Source organism: Cladophialophora bantiana (assembly GCF_000835475.1).
Source record: "Cladophialophora bantiana CBS 173.52 unplaced genomic scaffold supercont1.8, whole genome shotgun sequence".
NCBI classification, from domain to species: domain Eukaryota; kingdom Fungi; phylum Ascomycota; class Eurotiomycetes; order Chaetothyriales; family Herpotrichiellaceae; genus Cladophialophora; species Cladophialophora bantiana.
This window is the reverse complement of record NW_015971582.1, coordinates 325,125-346,540: the sequence shown is the minus strand read 5'-3', so window position 1 is coordinate 346,540 and position 21,416 is coordinate 325,125. Positions and strand designations below refer to the sequence as shown.

General features: G+C 52.3%; 7 protein-coding genes across 7 annotated transcripts; 1 reads left to right on the top strand and 6 right to left on the bottom strand.

Moving 5' to 3' along the window:
• Positions 1 to 1,512: 1,512 nt before the first annotated feature.
• On the bottom strand, positions 1,513 to 2,673 carry Z519_05775 (uncharacterized protein; the record flags this gene model as incomplete). Its single annotated transcript, XM_016763515.1, has 1 exon — positions 1,513 to 2,673. One exon carries the CDS (start codon positions 2,671 to 2,673, stop codon positions 1,513 to 1,515), a length of 1,161 nt encoding a protein of 386 aa, XP_016619839.1.
• Positions 2,674 to 3,727: 1,054 nt separating this feature from the next.
• On the top strand, positions 3,728 to 5,284 carry Z519_05774 (uncharacterized protein; the record flags this gene model as incomplete). The annotated part of the gene is made up of 1 exon (XM_016763514.1): positions 3,728 to 5,284. One exon carries the CDS (start codon positions 3,728 to 3,730, stop codon positions 5,282 to 5,284), a length of 1,557 nt encoding a protein of 518 aa, XP_016619838.1.
• A 1,439-nt stretch (positions 5,285 to 6,723) lies between these two features.
• Z519_05773 (uncharacterized protein) lies at positions 6,724 to 8,151 on the bottom strand (the record flags this gene model as incomplete). Its single annotated transcript, XM_016763513.1, has 1 exon — positions 6,724 to 8,151. The coding sequence occupies one exon, from the start codon at positions 8,149 to 8,151 to the stop codon at positions 6,724 to 6,726; it is 1,428 nt and encodes a 475-aa protein (XP_016619837.1).
• Positions 8,152 to 9,180: 1,029 nt separating this feature from the next.
• On the bottom strand, positions 9,181 to 9,696 carry Z519_05772 (uncharacterized protein; the record flags this gene model as incomplete). Its single annotated transcript, XM_016763512.1, has 1 exon — positions 9,181 to 9,696. The coding sequence occupies one exon, from the start codon at positions 9,694 to 9,696 to the stop codon at positions 9,181 to 9,183; it is 516 nt and encodes a 171-aa protein (XP_016619836.1).
• A 785-nt stretch (positions 9,697 to 10,481) lies between these two features.
• Z519_05771 (uncharacterized protein) lies at positions 10,482 to 13,568 on the bottom strand (the record flags this gene model as incomplete). Its single annotated transcript, XM_016763511.1, has 1 exon — positions 10,482 to 13,568. The coding sequence occupies one exon, from the start codon at positions 13,566 to 13,568 to the stop codon at positions 10,482 to 10,484; it is 3,087 nt and encodes a 1,028-aa protein (XP_016619835.1).
• Positions 13,569 to 14,040: 472 nt separating this feature from the next.
• Z519_05770 (uncharacterized protein) lies at positions 14,041 to 15,027 on the bottom strand (the record flags this gene model as incomplete). Its single annotated transcript, XM_016763510.1, has 1 exon — positions 14,041 to 15,027. One exon carries the CDS (start codon positions 15,025 to 15,027, stop codon positions 14,041 to 14,043), a length of 987 nt encoding a protein of 328 aa, XP_016619834.1.
• Positions 15,028 to 16,123: 1,096 nt separating this feature from the next.
• Z519_05769 (uncharacterized protein) lies at positions 16,124 to 20,992 on the bottom strand (the record flags this gene model as incomplete). The annotated part of the gene is made up of 6 exons (XM_016763509.1): positions 16,124 to 18,511; positions 18,560 to 19,251; positions 19,307 to 19,488; positions 19,535 to 20,534; positions 20,583 to 20,711; positions 20,764 to 20,992. 6 exons carry the CDS (start codon positions 20,990 to 20,992, stop codon positions 16,124 to 16,126), a joined length of 4,620 nt encoding a protein of 1,539 aa, XP_016619833.1.
• Between the last annotated feature and the right edge of the window lie 424 nt (positions 20,993 to 21,416).

Below are 21,416 nucleotides of genomic sequence, written 5' to 3'. Positions count from 1 at the left end.
AGGTGGTTACAGCTTCAGTTTGGGAGCAGGTCCGACAAACGAGAGTCTGGGGGCTGGCGAGAGGAGTTCGCAGCTGATGGGGTGATAAAAGTAGGATTGGATGTCGTGGCGACGGAGCTGGTGACCGAACGTCGCCCAGAATAAAATGATGACAGTGAGCGATCAACAATAGCCAGCGAATGACTGCGGCGGTAATGAGGGTGAGCAGAGATGAACGAGAAAACGAGTGTACGTCGGTGGTAATGGGCGTATGGCCAAAATGAGGTGAGAATAGTTGGAAAAATGAGATCCGAAGATGCAAGATGCAGGTAGGGAGAAGATGGAGTACGAGGTATAGTTTGCAGTGTCAGTTTCGTGGGCGACCGCAGCCAGACCGTGGATGGCCACACAGCATGCGAACCGTTTTTTCTTTGCAAAGATGGTGGCAGACAGTAACAGGCCACCCCCGGCTTGAAGATCATGGACAACGGGCACCAGTGCAGTTGGGGCAGTCATGGAGTGATGTGCAGGCTAGAAGCAGCTCATGCAACTTCAACCGGGGGGGACACCTAACTAGAAACAGGTGGGCAAAACGAGTGTTGACCTGCATAAAGGCGCCCCCCCTCCGCCGTTCCCCTTGTTATTTTTACGTAGAGTGCCTATTCGTAAGTAGTGCGCCCTCATTAGCCCTGGCCGCCGTCTGGACTGGCAGCCGAGCAACGTCCCGAAACCCAGGAAGCCAGGGCAGGCCCTGTCATTGGGTGCATGGGCGGCGGGTCCAAGCCACAGCTGCACTCCAATAAAGGCTAATCGGCACTAAGTACTGCGTACTGCAGTCTGCTCCATGCTTCATGGCCTCCTTGGGGCTCTTGGGGTTCCCAGATGGCTCAGGGGCTGTTTCCGTTCAACAGCAATCCGACCTCTCAACCAACACCGTGTAGCGGGCCCAAATTGACCCGATCTGACTGGGCACGCGGACATTGTCGCTGAGAGCATGTACGGAGAACAGAAGGCACACCTCGTACTTGGACATGATCTATTACGTACCGATTAGTGCAACCTCATCTATCTTGCGACTCTTCTTGGTGACACACTGGTTGACACAGAAATTCTCCGACGCAGTACAGACTCCAGAGAGAGAGAGATGTAGGCTGTTCCTTGTTCCTTGTCCTTGCAGCGTTCCACTCTGCATGCACCCTTATTGCTACCTCTCCATCCATCATGGTTTTGACCGCTGTCGAAAAGACCAATTTGGGTCACTGGCATCATCACAAATTGTCCATTTCAGCCACATTCCAGTCACTGTCCAAGCTTCCATCCTAATTAAAAGAAAACAAACAAACCAGTTAGATACATTGCTTCCCCCGCAAAACGCCCGAAGCCCAAAAAGCCACCAGCATCATGGTTTTACGTACATACCACTGCTCCAGACTGGATCAGATCCAGCCTTGCTCCCGTTGTTAATGTACAAGAACACTTCATTCGTGGCACAACTACCGAGTAATACTACAAATCTATACAGAGGGCTCCTGGTCAGTCCTCTTCCTCTTCTTTCTTGACTTCCTCCATCTCCTCTTGCTGCGCCTCTTCTCCTGCCTCGCCCTCCATCTTCTTCTCACGGAAGGCCTTTCGAAGTTCGCACTGGCCTAGGTTCTTCCCGCCGGCTCGACATTCCTCACACTTCTTTCCGTGCGTGACAAGTAATATGTGCAACCCGTACTTATCCTCGTCTGGGATCATGACGTCCAAATGCGCGTGTGTCTCATCTCTCGTGGCGTTCTTGGGTCGCCACCCCAACAATCCCGTAATGCGCCAGACATGCGTGTCCACCGCAAAGCTCTCACGCTGGAGACAGAAGAGCAAGACGCAGCTAGCTGTCTTAGGTCCAACTCCCTGGAAGGATAACATCTCTTGCATGGCCTCTTCACTGGACGCATGATGTAAATGATCCAGGGAATATTTGCCATACTTCTCGTACGACTGCTTCAAGATGCTGATGATGACTTTGCTCTTAACCGCGCTGAGTCCGCCGCATTTGATGGCTTCTTGAAGTTTGCCTTCACCTCCGGCGACAATGGCGTCCCACTTATCGCTACCTCCGTACACCTTATCCATACTCTTCTTAGCCCGCGTCGAGTTGACGTCGCTCGTATTTTGAGAGAGAATGGTGCGGACGAGAGCGTCGAGGACATTGGGGGAGTCGCCACATCCTGCTCGGGTAGTGGAGGCGACGACTTCTTTGGGACGTATCCGAGGACCGTGGAGGGAGGCTAGGATTCGGTGGGCGAGCTTGCATTCTTCGAGTGTAGGACGATGAAAGTTAGGGAATGGGGATTTATTGGCAAACTGAGCGTACGACTTGAGTTTCTTCGTCTTCAGATCTGATGACCCTGACTTCTTCGGCTGGGATTTCTCCCTAGCAGACACAGAACCGGGTTGCTCCTCAGACGCGGTTGGGCTTATTAGACTGGTGTCTTCCTCCTTCAGTCTCTTCCTGCTTGGTGTCTCCTCGTCGGGATATGATGAAGGCCGCTTTTTCCGAGGGAACCTCTCCTCTTGCTTGATGGCCATGTCGTGTTGATGTTGTTCCTTCTTCTTGGCCTGTGTACCCCTTCCTCCCCTCGCTGCAGCAGAAGTAGTGCTCCGCGTGACTCTTCGGACCCCTGAAGCAGCTGTCGAGACATCCTTTGACATGGTTGTGTCAACAACACCCACACGGCAAAGCACTGGAAGGCTTGGGAGGCCTGCGACGCCGCCAAAGACGCGGGAGAGAAAGGGGGTTCTATAGATGGTGGCGGTCGAAGGTTGTACAGTTGGCGAGCAGCAGGAGCAACAGGAGATAGCCAGGGGGTCGCTACTGTGACTCGACCACGTGGATGGGATAATACGCCCTACAACAGGCCTCCACGATTTGATACTCACTCACCACCGACAAGTATAAGTACAAGTATCTCATACATAGAGAGACATTGAAAGGCAACGGAGCCAGATCACCCGAGACGCTTCCTGCAGCCCAGAGAATGTCATGATGTCAAGGACTTCTCTCTGAAGGTGTCTCGGTGTGAATGAGAAGGGCTGTGAGTCTACGGCGGAGCAAATATCATACGGCGGATATTAGGGATGCAGCACGCAGCTCGGCACCACCAAACACCACCAGCGTCAGCACACCCCACCACACTACCCTGCTGCCGTTGATCTCTGCCAGCGATGACGAAGCTGGCGCTTTATCCTTGGGATATACAGCCATCTAGTTGTGTACCTGGTTCATATATGTATAAGTCTAAGTACCCGCATGATCTATCTCCCCCCTTCCAAGTTTCGAGCCATGCAGCCCAAGAACTGAGGCGACACCGATTCTCCCGGACTCGGCTTCTCCTTCTCGCCTCTGTGGCCTCGTTCCCAAGCACAGATGGCAAAACGCCAAACGAATTTGCTGCGTCAACAGAGTCAAATTGGATCTCCGTGTCACAGTTCACCTGAAAACTTCGCTAGAGCTCAGAGCAACTATGCATCTGCTTGGCGTCTGGCACGAGGCGCACTAAGGGCGATGCCCACCCATTGTGCTTGACTTCACTTCCCAAAGCCATCGACATTGCAACTTCACTCTCGCAGAGCTTGAAAACAATTTCTTGTTTCTTCAACCCACCTCAAACTTGCTCAGTGGAATCGGCGACAGCGTCTCTAGGTGGACAATTGACAGTGAACGCCACTTCCTCTCAGCACCTTCAGCCTTGTGGCCCTTGTTTCCATGGCATCCTCTTCTGGCGACGGCCCAGGTGTTGCGGCCACAAATCTTCCGGAGACGTCGACGACGTGTGCGCCTGCAACCCTTTCATTCTTTGACATTCCAGCCGAAGTACGCGTGGAAATCTACGAACTACTTTACTGTTTCCCCCGGACCGTCCACCTCGCCTTTGAGGACGACCGCAAGGGCAAGTTTAAACACTGGCGGGACTATCCCGTCACGCGTCTCTTCAATTGCGAACCCGCACTCCCCGTCCATGCACTCGTGGTGGCAAAGAAATTCTATCAAGAGGCCTCTCTTGTCCTTTACCAGCGCAACAAGTTCAGGATCGAGTGGGAGGATCTCAACGATGCCCTCACACAATGGAACCAGAAATTCAACATTTGTCTGTCAGCGATCGACCTTCTCTGTGAATGCGGACCGGCTTGGGGCTTTGTTCCTGCCATCAGAGCGTTGATTGACAAGATGCCAGGCCTGCGTGAGATCAACATCAAAATCCACGGCTCGTGCCGACTTTCCGCTGCTGCCCTGGAAACCTCCAACGCCATAGTTCCTTGCGCCTCAATGTTCGGGGGACCGGACTTGGAGCTTATCGCTATACCTCTAAACCATAACTACTGCGACGAAATTGGCGGCGGCCGCGATGTCGAGGCTATCATCAACACCATTCGACAGGAGAATTCAAAGCTGGCAGACATCTGGCCCCAAACACTTCCCACCAAGAGCATCACCAGGTTCAATGCGCCGAATTTGTCCCTTGTCAGATTGTGCGGCCACATCGATCCCAGACTCCTCGCCAAAATCGAGCAACACAAATGTCTGCCCGGCGATTGCCGCTGGATGAAAGTTGGCCAAGAAGCGAAGACAGTGGACACCGGCAGTGAGACCTGGAAGAAAGACAATCTCGGTGACCTGGCCAGGAACTGTCTCCACTACAAATGGAGGGCCATGGACCCTCGTGAGAGGACAGATATACCAGTGATCAACATGCGCCAGTGGCACCCTCCACTTACAGAGAAGGAAAAGCGGAAAGTGAGGGATTTTGCCCGGTTGTTTGCACGGCGTGACAAGTCTTGTCAGGACAACGAGTCTCCTTCTGGAGAGTACGAGACTGCCATCGCGAAGGATGAAGGAGCATCCGAGGCAGACCCCCCCTCTAAGGGCGACGACCGTGGTACCCCTCGACTGCCGGCCGCCAAGGAGGAGAACTACACATCGTCTACATGCACGAGCGGCGACAGCATTCGAGCTGGATGGGACAGATTTGCTGATGGCGACGAGGAGGAATCAGCCTTTGGGGGGTGCGAGCCGAGTGATCAGGGTGGAACAAGTCAAGAAGCCCCGCCTATAAACGCCGAGAACGAAGAAATCGAACCTGCAGAGGAGATAGAGCGTGCGAGTACTGAACCCGCCAGTCCTGAAGAACTCCTGGATGGCTTGCAGGAACTTCCTTTCGCCGACTGGTTCGAAGACGTCGCCGACATTTTCATGCACAAAGACTCGGCAGATGCCATAGCTACCTTGCAGCTCGAGTTTGGCCCATTTTTTGATTATTGTTAACAGGAGACCCTCGGCCAAAAGCGCTTTTACTCACGCTTACCCAACCACCCATCTCTTCAATCTATTTCGATTTAGGAATGAGGCATTGTTCTACGTCTTTTGTCACCTTTAACATGGGACTATCACTTCACGGAAAATGATCCGACCGATGTCAAGTGGAGGGAATACCCTATTCACCGCCCAGACATACGAAAGGAGTACGGATGGATGAACCACTGAACGTGATTCTTGATGAGACAGAGAGACAGTGTCTTTGTCATCAATAGCAGCCGCAGCAACCACCACCGCCACACAATGGGCTGTGAAATGCGCAGATAAGCAGGATGAAATGTAACAATAAAAGCAGGATCTTGTGTTCTCGGGCTGGACGGAGAGCTGGTGCGATGAAAAGGAGGTTCTAACTCAGGAATTTGGAAAGAAAAGGACACTGCAATCAAGAACCAAAGCAAAAAACAAAACAAAAAGTGTTTTTCGGGAGGCGGCGCAGGCGGAATGGCGTCGGGGGTATGCTTCTTCCAGGGGATCATTTTTGTCTTGTCTTCTTCACGGGCTTGACGGAGCTGACAGAGCTGACAGAGTGTGTGTCTTTGTGCAAGGACGTTTCGTTCAGCATGGGCTGGGAGGGAGGAGGGGAGGTGAAGGTAGCTTGGTTCAACTGATCCCAGATGGCCGAATGGCTGGTTGGATGGCGGGAGAGTTGGCCAAGGCAGTTCGCATCAAATTGTGACTTTCAATTGAGACATTGCACCGATGCTGAGCCTCATACCGAGCCTGATGCTGATTCCGATGCCGACGCTCATCCTGATAGCGATTCTAGTTCCAGGCCTGACTGATGTCAGTCAGCACCGATCTCAATTCTAATTCCGACACGTCCAGCAATGCGCACACTAGGCGAACGAACGACGAACGTTACAGCCTCTATCTAGCCCCAAGTACCAGGCAGGTAGGCATTGGTGCAGTATGTTGGGTAAAAGGAGTAGTGCTCCGTACCTTGTGCATGCAGCTCGTTCACTATTAGGCAGGGAGGCAGGTACATACCCATGGTTGCTAGATGCGATATACCCACAAATGTCAAATGTCAGGTTCTAGGCCCTACATCCTATCATATATTCCAATCCCCCCCAAAACTCTCATCACAAATCATAAATCGTGCGTGATCCTCATGCTCATGCCGTACGAGCCAGTGAATAGTATAGATAAAGAGGTATGTATCATCAGGTTCCGTTGTCGTGGGATACAAATCGTATCATATCATGTCAAATGCAGACCGTAGCCCTTCTGTCCCCCATACGAATGCCATGCAACCGAGACAAAGATACCATACCATACCCATTTCATTGAGCCCGAAAAAGAGAGACAGAAAACCTAACGACAACCAAAGAAGAACAACATCCTCTTTTCGTTCGCTTGCCTCGTTCACCCGTTCCCCCTGGTTTTCTTTAGGTTTTATGAACCAAACCTTTGTTCAGCGCCACGTTCCTCCCCATTTCCTCCTCGTCCTGGTCGCGGAACTCAATCCCCAACTCATCGAGACCGTCGCTGCTCATGGATCCACCCAACAACGACCCGACCCTCCTCATCATGCCTATGCTTCTTCGCACTCTATGACCTCTCCCACCATCCTCGTGCACATTTTGGCGATCCTTGGCACCGCTTACAAGTGCTGCTGTCACTTCTCCACCACCGCCAGCGGCGCCGCCACCGTGATGGCCGTGGTGGAGGAAGTGATGGTGGTGAGAGGAATCCTGCCCATTGTGCTGATCTTCAGAGTGTTCTTTTCTCCACTTGGCAAGGGTGCTGCTCTTCCTCCCCTTCTTCACATCCTGCGCGAGAGTGGCGCTGGGTTGAGGCGGCCAGTTCCCTTCGGACTTCCACCCTTCGACCAATGCGGGGATCATGTGACATAGCGGAATGGGCACGTTGGGCGTGAGGCCTTGGACTACAATTTTCGAGTAGATGGTTGGGTAGGCCGAGGGCCTTATGCGGTCTCGGATAATGTTGTCTTGGGGGAGGATGGGAGGGTAGATGGGTATCCAGGGGCCTGGTTCTGTAGACGCTAAAGATGGCGGTGACGACGGTGGTTGAGAGGATGAGGCTGGCGAGAGAGGTTCAGCGGTCGTGTTCGTGGTGGTCTGCGTGGCCGGAGTGGCTTCGATGCTCTCTATGCTGGAGCACTCTGGCGTAGGTGAAGCTGGAGAAACGGGCCAGCTTGTTGAACCCCCGTCCGTGGAGTTGGGCTGGTCCCCCTTGTGTCCGGTGAAGACTTGAGAAAGGCGAGATTTATACGAAGGCCTTTTGGTGGTCGGCGAGGGCCGTCGTTCTGTCGGTTTGTTGCTGTTAGGTTTCTGCTGCAGTGCTCCCGTCCAGGCGTCGCGCCTTTCAATCCAGACCTTCAACCCTTCATTCCAGGACATTTCTTCTTCCTGCGTTTTTCTGCGTTTCCTCCTGCGCTCGGCAATCACATTCCCCACCGCCTCGGGACTCTCGAACTTGTACGGGTCGGCCTTTGCGCGGCGTTTGGAGGCCAGGTCCTCAATTTCCAGGTCGGATTGGGCTTCTTCGCGTAAGCGGTATGTAAGAGGCTCGCGGTGGGGAATGGGGGATCTGCCGCCGTTGTTGGCTGCGGATGTAGGTGACGGAGGCGGAGGCCACTCCCAGTCGTCTCGCACCATTGACAGCACCATCCGCCTCGCAGCTCGGGAGGCCTCTGTCCTTGACACCGGGTCGGTCGGGGACGGAGAAGAGGGGTCTGAGCTGTAGGAGCTGGCATTAGAGCTCTTGCGCAGGCGTTGAGTCAGAGTGTGGAAAAAGGGAGCAGAGGCATGGCTGTGGCCATCAAGAGAGGGTCGAGGCGAGGACTGAGCCATGAGAGGTGTTTGAAGGATCGCAAGGCGGGGAGTCCCGATGAGGTGATCTTGCGAGGCTGGTGAGTGATGCTAAGTAGCGTGCAGATGGTTCGGAACGGATAGATGTGCCGGCATTGAATTCATGAAAAATAGCATAGAGGAGACAGGTAGAGTGGAAGGACGGAGTACCAGGTAGTAAAAAGGACTCAACTCACACGAGCAGGCAAGCGGATGGCGAGGCGAGAAGAGGGTAGTGGTTGCGTCCGCCAGAGCACGCAGCAAGCAGCCCACCCGCACACACTCAGTAACAAGGCGAGAAAGAAATCCGAAGCAGTGCATGGTAGGTGTGGGCAATTGTGGGCAGTGGTGGGCACCGGGCAGTGTGGGCAGCGCCCAGTAACCGGTGCAGCAGCGCCCCCGGGTCCCCCTAACCGCCCAATCGCCTAGAGACAACCGGGTCCCTCGGCTGATCCGCAATGGCCGCCCCAGGCCCCAAAGCAGCAATTCTTTACCGGAACCCTAGGGCCAAACCGGGCCAAACCAGCATCCCGCCATGCCGCAAGTGTCTTAGGCAGGCTTGGGGCTTCTGGATTACGCAAGCGTGGCCCGGGGTAAATGGTTTAAGCTTTGGCAAAAGAAAATTGGCGCCGCTGGCGCCCAGAGAGTCAAGACCTCCTAGAGCGTCAGGTTGTAAAAATCCGGGGAACCAGTCGCCCATCGGAACGTCCCTTGCAACTGAACCGCGACCAAAGGCCGCTCTCGTCTAACGTCAATTCGATAGGTACTCCGTTCACGGGCACTGCTGTTGTATATCCCCATGAAAGGCCAGGTCTGCCGCTCTCTACATAGCTCTCCGCCTGAGTCCAGCCTCCATGCAATTCAATAATGACTGCCGCAGTCTTGATCTCACTTCCTATCCAAAAGGTCCAGGAGGCGGCCCCCCACTTCCACTTCAGCCCATCCCGATCTACCGTCGCCCTTGCAGAACTACTGTCTTGCTCCCTTCTCGCCTCGTTCTCTAGCAATCGCTCTCATGCTCCAGTTGCCTCCTTATGAGAACTCAGACTCCTCGTCGTCCCTTGTCCTGGTCCTTGTCCCCATCGCACTTCGCCATTCTTGAGGCAATTTAGATCTGTACGAAGGCGGCCGTGCGCCCCCGGCCGCCGGCCCCAAATTCAACAGCGCCTCGAGCACATCACTGCTGAACTGGTTGGTCGGCTGATAGACAGGTAAAGTGTCTTTCGAAGGTATTCGAAAATAGGCTGGCTCGGGCCGCGCGATCCACGGGGGTGGAGACTCGGTCCCGATACTGTGCAGAGTTGGATGATGAGAGATCGGGGTGCGAGAGGCTGGTCTGATCCCAAGGCGACGCCTCATGCGATGAAGCCAAAAAGGTGACGCGAGATATGAGTATCTGAGAATCCACGCGAGACACATAATGGCGCATATGGAGACTCCGACCCAGGCTGCAGGAGAATGACCACCATCGTGATTGTGCGCTTGCTGTTTTGGAGCATCGGTCGACGAGGCGTCGCTAGGGAGGAATGGATGCGCCGGTGTAGGCATGTTTCTTTCAACACAGCCGAGTTCGCGTCTGTCGTGGCAAGTAGGCAGAATTTTGGCAACCGCGAAAGGGCAGAGGACGGATTTGAAAGAGGTCGCGGCAGTAAAGCGATCAGAGCAAACCATGGATGAGTTGTTCATTGCATTCACCACTACTTCACTTGATCACCCAATGTCACTTCTGTCTTTGTCCAATCATCAGACGTTTTTCCCTGGTCTGCCTCTCAAAACCCTGATATCTGTGTAGATGCAAACCTTCCCGGTGGAATACGATTCGAGACAGGTGGTTGTCAAGAGCGTCGGCGCCGCTGGAAATGGCACTCATCAGGTAATAAGAGAAAGTCGAATTCAACAAGTTTCATAGCTCCAATCTCCCCGTTCGCCGCAGAACCTCGTGATGTTTACAGTTAAAATGCTGGTACTCATAGCAGCATAAACGACTATGGCAGTCCTTTGTGGCGACATGAAAAGCGTAAAGGTTGACGGCCTTGCGGCACGTCTAGGTCGAAGAAATGCTCTAGCATCTCTTCACCTCTGAGCAACAGGTCGGCAGAAGCACAAAAGAAATTCTTTGGTACTGTATCATTAGATCTGTTGGAAACAGTAACCGAGCGATGCCCACTCTATGTAGACTCCTTTTTGATCTTCACAAGCTTCTATCATCGAAAGATTGGCGCCGTCCACAACCAAATGGCTTGTGTCTTTGGCTCTTCCCAATTTCCGATCTAGTATTCTATCTCTGTTGTGCCAGTGGACCAAGATAGCCAAGGCTGTGCCGCGATCCGCCTCTAGGTGGGTATCCGTTTCTGGTAAGTTGAGAAATGAAGCAAGACTAGCCACAACGCAATGATGTTCGCAATATAATGTAATCGGTACGCGTAAGTCATGCCGTACAACGCCGCGTAGACAGCCAACACGAAAAACAATAGGTTTGTAGCCCATCTGAACGACCGGACAGAGGGAACCATTTTCCCACTCGACAAAGTTTCGACCAAGAGAATGAAGGGCATTATTGACAACACGTTGTGGTGGGATGAGAACGGTGTCAGCCAGTGCACCGCCAAATTATGGATCCAGACAACCAGGACCGGAACATTAATCGGCAAGACCCAGAGCATTAAAATGAGTATCGAATACGTGTAGTTGAAGAAGTTATGCGCCGGCCCGGATCTTGAATCTTTGGCGTGCCGCAATGCTCGTGCGCAGGTAAAAAGTTGTACAATGCAGGCCACAACGTAGGCGAATGGATAAGGAATGATTGTCGCAACGAGGAATAGAAGAACAGCCGTATTGATGACTCGACGGCGAGGCGTGCTTGCCACGAAGGCAGAAGCCATGCCCTTGTCACCGTCGTCGGGTTTCATGTAGCGTTGTGAGATGAAATTTGACAGGATAACAATGAAGTGTAATAGTCCCAAGATTGCATAGTTCACCAAAACACAGGCGCCAACGCTAAGCAAGCCTGCCAAAGGGACAAGGAACCAGAAGAATGTGTCCTGAGAACCCAAAAGAAGGTCGTTCTGGGCAAAGTCCACCGCCGTCCCGTTGCTTTGAGGATGACTGCTCGACACGAGATTCGCTGAGCTTGCAGTGGTAAAAGCGGTTGCAAAGAACGTCATCGATAGCATCAACACAGGTAGCGGCAGCCTCAAGCTTTGGTCCAGGCTCTCGGAGAAAGAAATGAAGACTCCCGAGCTGTCGTAAACTCGAAATTGCTTCCTCAGGACCATTGCCACCACCAGCAAAGGAAAGACCGCAAAGACTGTGCGGTATCTGATCACAAGCTTGCCGAGACTTCCAACGGGGTCCGCCCGCAGGCGGATCTCCAAGGAAGAGTTGCACGTCGGATCGGACCAGATCTGGAAGGCCACGCCTACCTTCGAGTCGCGGCCATCGAGCGTAGGCGGCATAAACGGAGCCGCACCATGGAGATTGACATCTCCCTGTTTGAAGTTGACGAAATACTTGGACTCGTACGGACTGTCAATGTGCTGCCTCAGCAATGGTGTGAAGAGCTCTGTATCGGTTCTGCAACCGTGCTGGCGAATCTGGAGAGTATACGCAAGTAAGCTCGACCGAATGGATGGCACCCGGATTTCTGTCACCAAAGGGCGGCTAGGAGGGAGCTCCAGATTCAACCCTCGAAGCAGGAGCATTGGCAGACTCAGTTCAGATGCGACGACGGAGTCAGAGGCAGGGACAATCTCCGCATGAGCCCAGCCATGGTTCCTTTCCGTAGATTTGTCTACCATTGCAACAAACTGGTGGTCTTGAAGATCTCTCAGATCGTAGCTTAAAAAGGTGAAGGGAGGCTGTTGTTCGAACGGAAATTGGGACAGCCTGGTCGAGGCAGGCAGTTGTATGGCATCTCCGGCCGGCCTCTTACAAGCAAGTCGCGTTGCGCTAGGATCACCAGGCGAGAGGTCGAATTGAATTGGCAATGGTGTTAAAGTCAGCCCTCCAGCCAGTGGAAAGGCACTGCAGAACAATACTTCCATCTTCTCAAAGCCACCTTGGGCATCCATCTGTTGGTCCGTCAGAAGTGAGAAAAGTTTTGAAGTAGCATTGTCCACGGATGGGATCGGGAGCAGGACTGCGGACACATGATCCTTCTCCCCAAAATGCCGCAGGGTAACATTGTCCCCCTTAGCCACGGCAGATCTTGTCCCATCACCAAGTGTCAGAAGAACCTCGTGTGGCGCATCACGCATGTTCTTCGGGGCATTGTCTTCTAGGCCCGTCAAAAACCACTTCCGGAAAACTTTCATGCGCTCCGACCGCGGTTTGGTTTGTGCCGCCCGGCGAACATCAACCACATCGTACAGAGATCTAATGATAACTTTTCGCATTTGGTCTGCCCAAGTGATCGCCAAGTGGTCCATCGAAGTCCAGACACTAGGGATGGTGGAACTGAAAACGGTGAAACCATGGCTTTCGGGAACAAGTGAGGCAATATTCGCGTAATCGGAAGGTACAGTAGTGTCTCGACCTCCTCCAGCGATAGATATTAGGGTCGTATGCCATAAAGGATTATTGCTAGCCCAGCGCTGTAAATAAGCTTCTCTCCAGTACTCGTTGACCTGTTGATACAGAGAGACGACGTCCGCATCGAAGGAAACTGGTGGTCGTGCATGAGGCGTTGACATGGTAATAATGGTATTGACCGAGTTTGCCTGGTACTTTGGGGACACAAGAACAGTGCGTGCGACAATCCCGCCCATCGAATGCCCAATCAGAATAACAGAACTTGGGTCGGGCAATTGCGAGTCGCGACGGAGACGATTGCTGTCCACATAGAGGGAGAGGATGAAGGCGATGGCCTCATTGACGTATTCAGCTTGATCAAGCAGCGTCTGGCCGTGGAAAGCCGAGAGATCCTCGTTGAAATTGATGGTGAAGAAGTCGAAAGACCGCACACCAGTTTTGATGGCTTCGGCATCGTGCCGCAAGACATTGTGGAAGTAGCGGGAGGACTCGGAAGAGAGGGATCGAACTTGTTTGTAACTCCCAGCATTGCCCGGTATGAAAAGCACAGGAGCCCCTCGCAATCCAATATTATCCTTTGTGTATTCGTCAACCCCCTCTTCCCGATATAAGTACAGCGAATATTTAGTTGCAAAGCGCGAATGCTCCGTGTCAAACCCGGAGAGCTTGATGTAGGTAGGGGCCATCATCGACATGACACATCCCTGAGGGTCGACTTGCAATCGGAGGGACGAGCGAAGGATGATAGAGAGCGACAAGAGGGCGAGGGCGGTCGTAATGAGAGTGAGAGGTCGCCATGTCCACGGGCTTTGAGCTCGAATCTTGCGTAGACCTCGTACATCAGCGTCCGCCTGGCTGTCGCCCACCTCCTCCTTGGGCTTCAGCAGCATCGTTGCCGCATTGACGTCTGGCCCAGGCCAGGTTTATTTTTCCTGAGAGGAAGCACGACCGGGTCTTGGGAGATCAAACAGAACTTGGGGAGGCGAGAGGCTGGGCTCGGGTTGCATTCGGCGGGTCCGGAAAAACTAAATATCCGTGTATGCTAGTCCTATCAGGGCCATTGGACACGCGTCTCCTTTTCCCACCCAGTAGAGAGGATCCGCTCGCCGGTCATGCTCGACAATGATACCACGTGATTCGGCTTAAATTCGGCACAGCCTCGACAAAGATGGCGTCTCGCGTTCCTTGAGCGTTCCTAGCACACCAAGACAACTGACGAAGATCTGACGTCCAGATGGGTAGAAATGCCCTCCATTGTATTGCGCTCTATCAATTCAGTCGAGGGACGTTGAGGAGATCATGGGCTGACTATTATGAAAAATCCACCGCCACCAAACGCCAGCCAATCTCGAGCATCTCCATTCAAGCCACAAGAACCCCTCTATATCGCATCTTTCCACTTTCCAAGGTCTTGAATGCTTCATCGACGCCACTCTCCGTCAAAGGGAAGGTCTGAATGATAGGCCTCAAGCCATGGACAGCCGCAAAATCGAGCATTTGCCGGTGGATTTCCCTGGCAGCCACCAGGCTGCCCTGCACCCTCAGACCGCTCATGATTATGTCCATGTACGGCATCTTCAGGTCTTCTGAGCTGACCGTGAGAGGATAAATTGTGCCCGAGGGTGCCATAATGGGGAGGTACATATTCCAATTCGGTTGCGAGGCGGTCGTGACGAGCAGGTGGTCGACGGGCTTTGAAATCTTCAACTCCTTCTGTCCTTTGGTCGCACAGAATTCTTTGGCCCCAAGTCTCACGGCCTCGTCCTTCTTGCTTTCTGTGCCAGAGAAGACGACAACCTGGCATCCCATTGCAGCAGCAAATTGAATTGCAAGATGTCCAAGCCCGCCGATGCCGATCACTCCAACACGATCCGTGCTCTTAACTCCGTGGAATTGGAGGGCGTTGAACACAGTTGCCCCGCCGCACATCAAGGGAGCAGCGTCCTCCAGACTGATCTCTGGGGGAATCCTGAACAAGAAGTCCTCGCTCCACACGGCGTGCGATCCCAGCGATCCCTGGTCAAGATTGGCTGATCCGTATATTTGGCGGTCAGAGCAGAATGTTTCCGCGCCACGGAGACATTGCTTGCAACGCCCGCAGGCGTGGTGAAGGTACCCCCAGCCTACTCGGTCGCCTGTCTTGAGAATCGTAACATCCTCGCCAATCTCCTCGACGATTCCCACGCCTTCGTGCCCGAGGCCCATATCCATACCTTTGTGATGCAGGTCTGTACCACAAAGACCACTGTGTGTTATCTTCACAAGAACTTCGTGCGGACCAATCTCGCGGGATGAAGTGGCTTTGACGATGCCTGCCTTGCCGCCCTTGAACACAGTGAACTCGACCATCTTGAAGGAACTGTCTTCAGTGGCTCCTGGGAGTGCCTTTATGTCTTTATTGGAGGCTGTTGGGTCTTGTGGGAACTTGATTGTTTGTAGGAGAAACTTGCTGCATGTACAGGACGGTGGTAGAGAGGACTCATTTGTATTCTTTTATACACATAGCTTCTGCTGGATTTAGAAAGCCATTACTAACCTGCACTGCTTTCACGTCCTCGCGAGAGTTGGACCGCAACAAGATTGACACCATTCTGCTGCAAGGGAGGTCCCGATCAAGACACCGTCAGAGCGTCACAGTTCTTCAGGAACGAGTTCTCTTGGACCTTGTGGATTTCAAAGCGCAACGGAGCATCCAGAGTTAAGGCTTGCAAACTTCAGCTGGCCTTGCACTGTGTGCCTCTCTTGGTTTCTTATTAAGCAGATCGGGAATGAGCGGCCGCAGCCAACCGGGTGAGATCGTTTGGTGTCACGGCCAGCGCCCGACAGCTTCCATATACAGACGTCGACTTCCCGCGACGGATGTTCCGTCCTCTCTGACGGCATCGCGGGGAGCTTGGTAATGGGCTTTCCCGTCGCGGAGAGCGGGCATCTAAAAGCAATTTCATATTCCAAGGTTGATGAACGGGGTGCATGGCACAGCAGGGTGACAGAAGTCCTTTTCCACTCCAAATAGCCCTTTAGAGAAACCTTTCCGCTGGAGTCGTGCCTCGACGGCGGCATTGACATCTGCTCGGGATGCATAACTAACGTCCTCTTCGATGTTTTGGAAGAAGGGCTATGATCGACGGCAAATTTAAACCCATTTACCTGATCAATTGATATGGCCCCTGAACACCAGTATTTCCCTTTTACCCCTTTCTTTTGGTTGAGAAGTTTCTCTAGCTACTCCGTACTATCAGTGTTGCTCCAGTTCCCCCCAATTCTGCCATGTAAGTCGCCTTCCAGCCTTCCTTTATCTCGCTTGAATCCATCCCCAACCTTCTTGTTTGGAGTCGCCCGGTTTTGATTCAATCTGATGCTGTCGGCTGTCGTTTGGTCTCGTCGCACCTCAACTGCTGTCCTTTCAAGCTTCACAGACTGCTCAGACCGATATGATACTATCTCGTCAAACAAGCTCGACGTATTCATGGAACTCATCATAAATCCACTGATCAATTCCCTCCCATTTTTTCTTCTGATCTTCTTCGTATAGTCGCTTTTCCCGCTCAGAGTCGGACTCTTTGCAGGGTATCTCCACGGCACCATCTTCAACCTCTATTGGGACGGCCATGGCCCCTGGGTCTTCTGGGGTCTTCACCAAGGAATCGACCGGTGTATTTGTAAATGATGTGATAGCCTCGCACCCAAGACCCACAGAGTCATCGACTTGCCCAGTGTGACCCATTGGAAATCCACCAAAGTCGGTAGGAGCTAGGAAGAAATCATCGTTAAAGTCCATTCCATTCACAAGATTAGGTAGTTCTGGCATCACAAAGCTGTCGTGATGTGTTGCAGGACATTTACCTTTCTTGAGGACGTCAGACATGGTAACGTGCTCGAGTGGTGCATCAAAACATCCGAGGTCAACATCCGGGGTCGAGGAATCCATTTGTTCCTCATGTCCAGCAAGCCAGTCCTCGCCGGGAATGCCTGTGCTAAAGCCGTTTGCTTTGTCAACAACTTCAGCGCTAATTCCAGTGCCGGGGCCATGTTTATCAAGTGATCTCAACTCCCCGTGGGGGAACTTGATATCGCCGGCATCGTCCCCGTCCGAAAGGAGAGCGAAGAAATCATCACTGGCCATTTCCAGCCAGGAATTGTGTTCCTTTCGCGTCTCGGTTGCACCTTGGTTGGCGGGTTCCTGTGAATGCTGAGGCTTGAAATCTGTATCTGCGTAAGGATGTTCGAAGTTGTCTGTTTCTCGACCCTTTGACAGCTTCAGTTTTTTTGCGGCAGGTTCATCGATGTGCTTCGTGAGACTATATAGCATCATATCCCCGTGGCTTCGGCTTAAATTGCGTGGAATGTTGGAAACACTTGCCCTATGCTGAACTAAATTGCTTTCCTGCACTGGTTTGGTCACATCTGCTGACCCCGTATGATGTTTGCTTTCTGGCTTCGCTTTAGGTCCACCAGCAGGCTCGACTTTCGGTTTCATTACTGCGGTTATCTTTTTTTGGCCTTTCTCTTCTTTTGTGATCTTGGGCTCCGTCTTTGGTCTGCGCCTAGGCTTCGCAACGCCTTCTTTGCAACATCGGTGTTTGCATTTCTTGCCGCACTCATTACAGTCGTGTTGACAGGTCCAGCGGCCGCTGGGTAGCTGTATAGACTCCCGATAAAAAGGAACATCAGAGTCTTCTGTGCGTTCGTGATTCTCGCTTCCGTGTTGGCGCAGAACCTGCTTCGATGGCTTAGTCCACTTCTTCTTGTCTTCTTTGTCGAGAATGTCATCGATGTCATCGATGTCTTCGATCACTTCAATTGTGGTTCCATCAGCTTCGACAGCAAGCAGATCCTGATCGTTGACGCCGCCATCGTCAAAGTCCTCATCCCAGAACTCTGATGCTCCTGCATTGCGCTTAAGGTTTTCTGGCTCGTCTTGCATGTTTTCGCGCGCTCGCAGATTACGATACACTGAATTTGGGATGTCGGACAGGCTCAGCTGGGCATACTTGCTGGTGCCAGCAATATCGTCACACATCACATAGCAGTTGACGTGACTGGTTGGCCTCGTGAGGTGCAAAGTCAGACACACTTGCTCGTCATTTTGCAACTTCTTTGGATTGAATCTCCTGAAGTCCATCAGAGCTCCATGGGATGTCTCAGCCAGGAAGCAGACAGAGAAGTTCTTTTTGTTGAAGGATCGAGGCAAGACGTTGTTCAAGAATCCAATTTCTGCAATCATTTTGATCCTGGCACCGTCACCGACTCGAAGTTCCCGAGCAGTCTGTTTGACCGACACTCTCAGGTTGGGGAATGACTCCAGCTTTTGCAACAGTTGGTGGCCAAAGGGAGGGTTCTTTCCGAGGACCAATTCAATGCGAGAGGGTTCTGTATTGAGAAGCGTGTCGATGCTGTTGATTGACGCAGACGCCAATTTTCGAACAGCAACTTCGCCCAGACCTTCAACCTGCCTTAGCTGGCTAGCAGTATTGTCCCAGACGCGGGCTGCAAGGCTGCGGCCTAATTCAAGCGCGTGTCGAGTTGAAATGGCGTCTTCGAGATGAATTTGACAGTCAATGATACACCGAATTAGCCGATTCGCATGAGCAAATACGGGTATCTTGTCAATTCGGCTCTGCTGGTGGTGCTTTTTGTGGTGTTCGCCGTCAGGTAACGCGACATTTCCCAGTTCAGCCTGGATCAGTAGAGAGATCTTGTGGGCCGGTAGGGCGACATCGACCTTGATCGGGAACTTGATCTCCGGGGCTTTGTTGATTTCCTTGTAAAATGACTTCTCCCCAGCCAACATTCGCACTTCGCGGAATTCTTTTGCTTGAGCCAAAACCGACAGCTGTACTCACTGGTCAGTCAAAATCTCATCATAACGGATTTCACATACGATTTCCGACATCTTCGCCTTAGGAGGTAGTCGCATGAAAGACTTCATCGTGTCGAAACCGACGTAGTATCTTGCCATTGCCTCTCCAAACAATGTTGAGGTCAGTCGAGCGTTGTGTTCGATGAGTCCAGCGTCCAGAAGCAACGCGAGATCCTTCTTGCACAGCTGCTCGAGCAAGTCGTCCTCGGTATTTTCCTTGACTCCTTCCTGAATTTGGTAGTGGGAAGGATTCCTCTTCAGGCGGACGTAGAAAAACGTACTCGCTAGCCATTGCTTTGCTGTTGCTATGTCATGTACAGTTCCGAGGACAACCTCTGCGTTGAGGTGCTCGATAAGATTCTGATGAAGACAACTCTCCAACAATTCTTCACCTGACACCATCTTTTCGTAGCGGGCGACTTTCTCCTTTCGAGTGAGAATAACTGCACATGCTGAAGTTTCGAATTGCGGCCTGCCTGCCCTACCGAGCATTTGCATGACTTCTAGGTCTGCATACTCTTTGAAGCCATTGTTGGTCCAGGCTTTTGTTCCTTTCAGAATTACTAGATAGCAGGGCAGATTGACGCCAACAGCTAACGTCGAAGTACTGCAGATGATATTGATCTGTCCGTTTAAAAATGCATTTTCGATTGTGTGGCGATCTGATGCACTCAATCCTCCATGATGGAATGCTACTCCTGCGACAGACGTGGCTGTGGAGAGACAGTCAGTCCGTAACGAGCTGTGAGGGGGGATGTGATTAAATACTTTTGAGATCAGGGCACGTTAAGGTGAGCTGCTTTCCCGGTCCACTCCACGGCCGTTGTGCTGGATTAGAGCTTGACCATGTGTCCGCCATCACCTTAGCGGTTGTAACTGAAGCCCGCCGAGTAGGGCAAAAGATCATAACGGGCTTCCCAAGTCCATGCTTTGCAATGATTTCAGGTATCCTAGTATAATATGAGGATGCGAATCGAGTTCGGAGGGTTCTCTTACTGGTGCGTCAACATCGAGTCAAAAGCAAAATCGTTGCTTTTCACGTCAAATCCATAAACATGCTTTTTGAGCTGGACAGGCCGGAAACTCTCCTCAAAGACCTCTCTGTGCGCCGGTAAGTGTTGGGACGTAGGGTCTTTCCCCAGCCAGACTGCAATGTCCTCTGAATTCGGCACGGTGGCCGACAATGCAACAAATCTGATGTTTGAATTCACAGACTTCATCCTTGACACGACTGTCTCAAGCGTAGCACCACGCTCATCCTTGAGGATGTGCACTTCGTCGACAAGAAACAGCTTAACAAGCTGCATGAGTTTGGCATGGTCTTTCCATTTCCGAGTCACGCTGTCCCATTTCTCTGGAGTTGTGATGATAATGCTTGCCTTTTGCACACTGACCATGTCGCTGTAGTTACTATCACCTGTAAGTTCGGCACAACGCAAATCGAGCGCACCGAACTTCGTTTCCCAATCACGATATCTTTCTGAGCATAGCGATTTGGTAGGGCCCTGGTATACAACTTTGAAGTCTTGACCTTTGGATTGTGCCACTAGCCTGCAGATAGCTAGCTCCATGACAACAGTCTTTCCGCTGCCGGTTGGGGCGGAGACGACGACATTGTCGTCAGATTGGAAGGCACTTTCAAAACATTTTGACTGAATAGCATTGAAGATCTCGAACTTGAACACTGAACGAATTTGGTCTGGCAATGCAGCAGTTGGGACTAGCTGAATTCCTTGGACGACTGGTGGAGCCCGGACCGGCTGACTGCTCAGCGATAATCTTTGGCTTGCTCTCTTGCTTGTAGTGCTTATGTTTGAGGAGGATCTGACCTCCTCACTTGGGAGCTCATTTGGTCTTGAGGTAGAGGTCTTACTTTGAACAGATGGATTGTCTTTGTGACGTCGACGATTCTGGAGAAAAGACACTGTTGGACTCGTGGCAAGGGCGGTGGAGGAGGAGCTGGTTGCCTGGAGGATTGGGTCGTCGTGCAGGTCATCTACATTCAGGATGAGAGCCTAGCTTCTTCACGTGGAGTGTGGCTCACCTTGTAAAACCCGTCTCGTGCTGCCGGTCATTAACGGTGTGAGAGGCTTGCGGGGAAGCGAGATTCGAGTCAGGCCTGATCGTTCCGCAATGTTCTGCCCTCTTGCGCTCTTTTCAAGCAGAGTTCTGTCTAATTGGGACCTTAGCACCTTGAATGACACACTAAGGAGTATGTGACTTACCAAAGTCGTCGACTGCTCTCTCAACTTCCTCAGGTGGGGGGTGAGGGTCAAACAGGCCTGCCTCAACAGGTTTCGGCGGAGCAAAGTAAGGCGATTGTCGCTGGGAGACATTGTGAGAGCCATTTGAATTGTATCCGTTTTCAAGCAGCCGTGGCGTGCGTGAATCACGGGTAGAAAAGTAGGAAGAATCTCGTCGATAACCAGCAGGAAGCCGTCGGACACCATCCATGGCACAAATCGAAGCGGGTTCCCATGTAAAGAGCATGCAAGGAAGAAAAAGAAGAGGTAAGTGACTGTGTGACAGAGGCGTCGAAGTGAAGATATTCTCAAGCAAACTGAAAGGGACGATGCAGGCGGGCAAGGTGCAGGTCAGAGTTTCAATGGGCAGGCGCGATGGACAGCCAAATAGGAGCACGTGACCGTGCCCCTTTTCTTCGACTTCTCTGAGAAGCAGCCTCCCTCGGTCAATAGGTTACTGATAGATCACTTACTTCTCCGTCCTCAGAGAAGGCGCCGCACGTCCCCCGGCTGCTCGTCAACCCCAGTTTTTCTTGCCACTACCTGGCAGGTGCTCGTGTTGCAGCATTCATCCTTTTCCCAAGTGGTATACCCAAAGTCTATCCTTTCATGTCCAGTCGTAAGCGTCTGTCCCG